At 33.9% G+C, this 6,553-nt stretch overlaps 1 protein-coding gene across 1 annotated transcript; it reads right to left on the minus strand.

Annotated features, from left to right (window-relative positions):
* Nucleotides 1-3,315: 3,315 nt before the first annotated feature.
* Nucleotides 3,316-6,185, minus strand: LOC120519804 (armadillo repeat-containing protein 8-like; the record flags this gene model as incomplete). The annotated part of the gene is made up of 3 exons (XM_039742610.1): nt 6,107-6,185; nt 4,752-4,833; nt 3,316-3,402 (listed from the first exon to the last, which is right to left on the minus strand). Coding segments are annotated over exons 1-3 (234 nt in total), but the record flags the coding sequence as incomplete, so codon positions are not given.
* Between the last annotated feature and the right edge of the window lie 368 nt (nt 6,186-6,553).

The following is a 6,553-nucleotide window of genomic DNA, read 5'->3' on the forward strand; positions in this document are numbered from 1 at the left end:
GCTGAACGTTTAAAGGAAACCTCCTTATGTTTTAAAGGAGCTGTTTTATCTAATGCTGAATGAAGGGCTGAGTTATAGTGGTCAACAAGACTATCTAGTGTTGACAGAATAGGTGCAGACAGTAAAAGATCAGAAATGGATCCAGAAAGGATAGAGGGACAGATATTTTTAAGGTTTCTGTAAGAAATTTGTATGGATTTACAGGTAAGAGGAGGTAAAGGCAGTGAGACAGTGAAAATACTCGCTTTATGGTCAGAGAGTCCCAAATCAGTGCTGTAAATGTTGGCAACAGATAGTCCAGAAGTGCAGATCAGATCCAATATATGACCACCAGAGTGGGTGGGAAAATCAACATGTTGTGTCAAGTCAATGTTCTTATATGTGTTCTGTGTATCTGTTCTCTTTCTCAGATCAGTGTTTACCTTCTGTTATAGCATGTCTTTATTTGAAAACAGCAGTGACAGATCGGGTGAATGTGAGCGTACAGAAAGAATAAAACTGAATAAAAAATGCTATAACTTTAGCACCATACATTTACATCGCTTGGTACAGACTGAAATCAAATGTATGCTTTTATTGTATAAGTAGTAAGTAAGAAGAACAGCTCACTACTCAAAAGCGTTTATTTTGGGAGGCGTTAAGACTTCGAACCCAGGACCTCCTGAATAACTGCTGTACCACCAAAGAAGTCAGGATGATAAGCAACACTAACCTGATTTCTTTTTCTTCAGTTATAGTCATGAGGGAAAAAAGCGATTTGTTCTGTTATACTTGTATCTTTTGTGAAAGTGCTTATTTGATATTTGGACTTTGGACAGTCTTCACACATTATACACTTCATGCATATATTTTATTGTTAATAATAAAACATGGAAAAAGTTTGTCTTTATCTATGTGTTCAACATTTTCTGTCATTCAACACTTACACTGATCTTTTGTGGACACGGAACACACGTGAAATGCATGTGTTCAATAACAACATATTTTTAGCTCTAGGTACCTGACTCACTGATAAACAAGCCTTCAGTTGGGAGGTTTTGCAGTTTAAGCTGGCTGTGGGTGGTTGGGGGGGTTGAATGGTATAGCAGACTGCTTTCTACTTGGGATTATCAACACATTTACAAGACAAAAGAGCTGAATGGAGACATGCGAGTGGATTTAAGGTGGGCTAGATTTACAAGTTTTCTTGTAAGCTTTGGTAATTCTAGTGTTAAAGGGACTGGGTAGTGAAAAATTTAGAGCCCCATGAAAAACAGATTCCCTTATGCTTTATGCTCTTTCAAAAATATTAGCATTTGCAGGACTCAGATAGCACAGAGGAAGAAAAATTCTTTAAAGAGGTGTAGCAAATTGACCCATGTCAAATTAATGTACTGATCACAGTTGAATGTAACAATATTAATGACTGGCAACAACAGTTTTGTCATTAACTAAAACCAATGCAAATCTTAAAGCTACGCAAAAAAGTAAAGTAATTAAATTTGTGCATGTGTGTAGCTATATCTTCACTATACTGCATTTCACTTTGTAGTGCAGGTTGAATGGTAGAAGGAGTAAAAGGTCAAATTTATTTGCATACAGGGAGGACTGGAGCTAACAAGGGTTGAGACAACTGGCTTATTGAACTTAAAATAAAACACATTCAGGACATCAGCCAGCTGATGGCTCTTCACAATGTGGGGACATGGTTTTCTGTAGTTGGTGTTATCTTGAAGGCCTTTCAACACTGATGTGGATCACTGGCTCATAACTTGTATTTTCAGGTTTTCAGAGTTGCTCTTCTTAACCGACTTTTGTCAGTTTTTCCTAGCCTGTCAAAACAGTGTACTGTCCACGCTTCTATAGGCAGCTTCCATGGCCTGACACAACTGCCTGAGTTTTGCAGAGAACAATGATTTTTTTTTTTTTGTTGTTAAATTTTACCAAGGTCTTGACACACTTCCTTACAAACACTGAGGCAGGATGCAACTGTGTCTGTCAGCTTGTCTAGGTAAGCTGATGCATCTCCAATCGGTAAAACCAAAGCAGGCCTGCAACTTCAATGCTGCCGCTTAAGTCCACCTTTTACAGTGTTAATCACAGGCTTAGAAGATTTTAACTTGCTCCTGTAGGTTGGAAGAAGGGGAATCAAACAGTGATCAGAAAGGCTACACAGGGAACAGTGGTGCAGTATATTTCTGTGACTGGTATGACACACAGTGTGCTGTATAAATTTAAGTTGTTCATGGCTGCCCTGTTAAAATCCCTAGGAGAAACGAGAAGGGAGTCCAGGTAAATTGCTCTATGCACAGAGTCTGGTCAGCTAGTTGCTGCAGCACCTCACTCAGGCAAGCCTGATAATCTTTGTGCTGATCAATAAATTATATTATATTACATTTCTCAAATTAAATGTACAGTAGTTCAGTTACCTTTATATAATTCAAATGGCTGCAAACACTCCATTTGCACAGAAGGATAAGGAAAATAAATAAGGCAACATTACATAAGCATCTTATTAAATACTGGAAACTCCAAAAGCAAAGCAAATACCTGATTGATTAAAGTTACTCTATTAATTTTCTGCACAATGAACAAACTTGCTATTACTCCAAAAACTCATATTTTAATCCTGTGTTAGTTTCTTCCTTTGCTGACTCCTCTGCCAAAAGAATTCACATCTAGCAGGATTTTAATATATAAAAAGATATAATGTTGAATGTCAAAAATATACCCTTCTTAAGAGATCATCTCCTTGTTCCACTTCTGATCAGTACAAAGAAAGAATAAAAAAAGCATGATTCTTCGGCATAAGCCGTTTACGTGGGAATATGCTATCTGCTACAAACAACAGGCTGTTAAATTCCATTTATTGAGTGCTGAATTTCAAATGACCTTTAACCTTCAAAAAAATCACCTCATGAAAAAAATGGACAAAACTCACTGCAAATAAAAGACATAGCGACACATGTAAACATAAAGACAACACAATTAAAAGTTAGGATGCCTGAGATTTACCCTAAAGCTATTTAAATTCTTTTTGTGGAAGAAAAATTGATTGCAATATAAGACATTTTCCTATTATACTTGTCTTGTGTCACTTCTCAATTTCACAATACCTGTAGTTTTTATTTTTTCAGTAAGATGATAAATAATTCAATAGAGTTTCACCCAATATTGTTGACTGGCAGGTTAGATCTAAACTAATAATGCAGAATAAAGTTAGTAAAACTAAAATCACCAGAAATTTCATACATAAATTTCCCTTTTTTATTACAATACCACTTTTAGACATCTGAATAAAAAGCCATAACAGTCAAAAAACACCATATAATTTACCTCTTTGCTGGGGGAGAATTCAAGCAGCAGGTTGCATAATGTTGATGAAGCCATCACCAACACCTCTTCTGGTGCATTCTGTAAAAGCTGCCAGGAAAATAAAAAAAAAAATGTAAAACACAAAATTACTAATGAAACACTAATGGACATAAATCATATATAATGGCATGGTAGTGAAGAAGTTGGTACTGCTGCAACAGAGATTCGTTATCCTGGGATCAAATATCATATCCAGCTGTTGTCTGTATGGAGACTTCTTATTACCTTAGTTACTCATGGGTTCTCTTCCCAAATACCCAAAAATTTACAAGTCATTTGAAAGGATGATTCTAAACTGTACCAGGGTTTCAGGATTACTGTCTGCTTTACACCTGCTACTGCTAGTAAAGGTATGGCATCAACCCTGAACTGCATTAATCAAGTCTGACAAATATGTTATGTTACAATCATATACAAGCAACTCAGAGCTTAAAATATATACCTTAGGAGTAATAAGATTTCAAGTAGGAGGAATACAAAGAGGTACACAAAGCTAATTTAAGATATGTCAGAAAGACAGCTATTGATTAGTATTAATTATTTTGCTCAGCTTACTGGCAGTGGGTTTATAGGAAGGGGACAGTAAGAGCAAATGGACCTACATGGTTTTGGATCATGTTTCATGCAATGATATGGACCTGAATTACCTAGGAAGTACTGTAAATATTAATGAATTCGCTTAATTTCACTGTACTCTGTGACAATATAAAGCATTGCACGTAAACAGCTAATGTTATAGAAAACTGTTTTCTGACAATTACAGCCTTTTATTTAATTTGATTTAAATATAGAATTTTAATATTCACTTGTATGACCAAAATGTTTTATTCTCTTGTATGTTAATTAGTCAGTAGGACATATCCTATTTTACCCAAAGGTGATTATTTTACTGAGGATAACAATTAACATTATAAAGGTACATCTGTTTAAAATCATAGAAATATAAGTTAATTCAGTTGATATAAATTCTGAATATAGAAAATATATCTCTCTTTAACTTAAAGAAAAGTTATTCTACAGTAAATCTACAACCCCAATTCAAAAAAAGTTGTGACACTGTGTAAAATGTAAATAAAACAGAATGCAATGATTTTCAAATCTCAAGAAAACTTTTATTCACAACATAAACATATGAAATGTTGAAATTGAGACACTTTATTATTTCATGAAAATATTAGCTTGTTTTGAATTTGATGGCAACAACATTTACTTATATAGCACATTTTAGACTCTATATTACTGTATATTCCAAGTTGAACAAGAATACATTTTTGAATACTATAATCATCATACAACAAATATAAAAATGACAATTTACTAATCAGTATTTTTAATAATGAAACTTTTACAGTACTTCAAATACAAAAACAAATTCAAAGCATTACCAAAAATCATACCTTCATTAATGGTTTCCATACAGCATGGTCTTGGAAACTAGTTCGGAGTTGTTGCACTGATCTGGAAAGACTATGCAGGCACCTTAAGGAGAATAAATATATTTGAAAATTGTAATCTTTGTCATACTTGTCTGCCTGCTTTATTTCTGGACCAACATCTTCACAGCAAAAATTAGAGAAACTTAACTGCATAAATTGATGCTATGAGAAGAAACATCACATCTTTCTCTGTGCAAAATTAATAAAATCTGTATCTCTAGCTGTTTTGAAAATGTTCAACCATAAATCATTCTACCACCTTGAACATTCCTCAACCTATTTAAGCACAAATCACAACAGGGAATAAGGCAGTATATTTGTTAAAAAGTTATAAATTACAATGCTTAAGAAGTCAAGTAACATTCATCTTATTGCTAATATTGTTATCAACAGGATTACAACTTTTATATAAAAATGTTTAAACACAAACCTAAATACTGCTAATATTCAGTACCAACTCAAATGTTCATTATATACACAAATGGAATATTTCAAAAGGTATCCCATTATTTATGCATTAATCTGGAAGTTAACATGTGACATTGTAGGATTTTATTTGTACTTTTCTTCAAAATAACAGTAACTTATTAAAATGGCAGATCAAATATTTAACTAGGGCCATACTACACACTACAGTCAAGATTATGGATTCAACAAATAATCATGTGATTTTAAGTACATATAGAAGGCCCCACTGCCTACCAAAAGATACATTCATTTAAATGAGTTAAAAGCGCATTCCAAGGAATTTAGTGAACGTACACTTAAAAACAGAATCTGTTCTCTAATGGTTAAACCCATGAGATGCCTACAAAAACAAAATACAAAGAGCCAGAAACATCTAATGGGCCTACTAGAAACACCTTGAGAGAGGGAGGATTTTCTTCTTTTATCTAAAGTCTTATAAAGGATTTATGTTCGTGAGGCATGAATTTACCAACAACACTACATTATGTTTTGTAATCATCATAACCGGCTAATAGTATTACTTAAATACAGTGTGGTCCAGATCTAATTATGCAGATCCAGATCGTCTGGATGACTTTGATTTATGCGGGGATGATTCCAGTTCGGAGCAAAGACAATTCTTCATGTCGTCAGTTCGCACACTTCTCGATGGTCCGGGATTTTTCGGGTGATTTTCTATGTAATAAACTTAATAAGTTATAGCATAATGAAAATTGCATAATTAGATCTGGACCAACCTACACATTCTTTATTAAATCTCACAGCACAAAGATACAAAATTCTGTGATCTTCATTTTGGTTGGCTTGTTTACTTTAAGAACCAAAAACATAGTGCCTTGGATACTTACCTAACAGCTGCCAACCGCACCTTGATACTTGACTCCGATAAACCACTCACAATCCTGTCCATCATATTCTCAGCTTCAATTATCTATGGGGATGGACATTAAAGGTCCATAAAGTCATATTATTTATATTACAGATCTTAAGTGACACACAAAACCTTCAATAAACATTTACTTAATGTGCATGAATTATAAAATGTTGTATCTAATGAGCTTGACTCAAACTAAAATGGCATGGAAGCACAGTATTTAGCAATAATATAGGTACCAGGGCTTAGTGTCTCATCAAGACCGTTTGCATCCTCCTTGTGTTATAGGTTGCCTTTATTTATTTATTTATTTTTAATTTATTTTTATTATATTTTATTAATTTTATTGCAATCCATACAAATCAATCAAGTTTTACAAAAGAAAAATTGGAGTTAAGGACAGATTGATCCCCACCCTGAG

The sequence above is a fragment of the Polypterus senegalus genome, unplaced genomic scaffold (assembly GCF_016835505.1).
Source record: "Polypterus senegalus isolate Bchr_013 unplaced genomic scaffold, ASM1683550v1 scaffold_3348, whole genome shotgun sequence".
Taxonomy (NCBI): Eukaryota; Metazoa; Chordata; class Cladistia; order Polypteriformes; family Polypteridae; genus Polypterus; species Polypterus senegalus.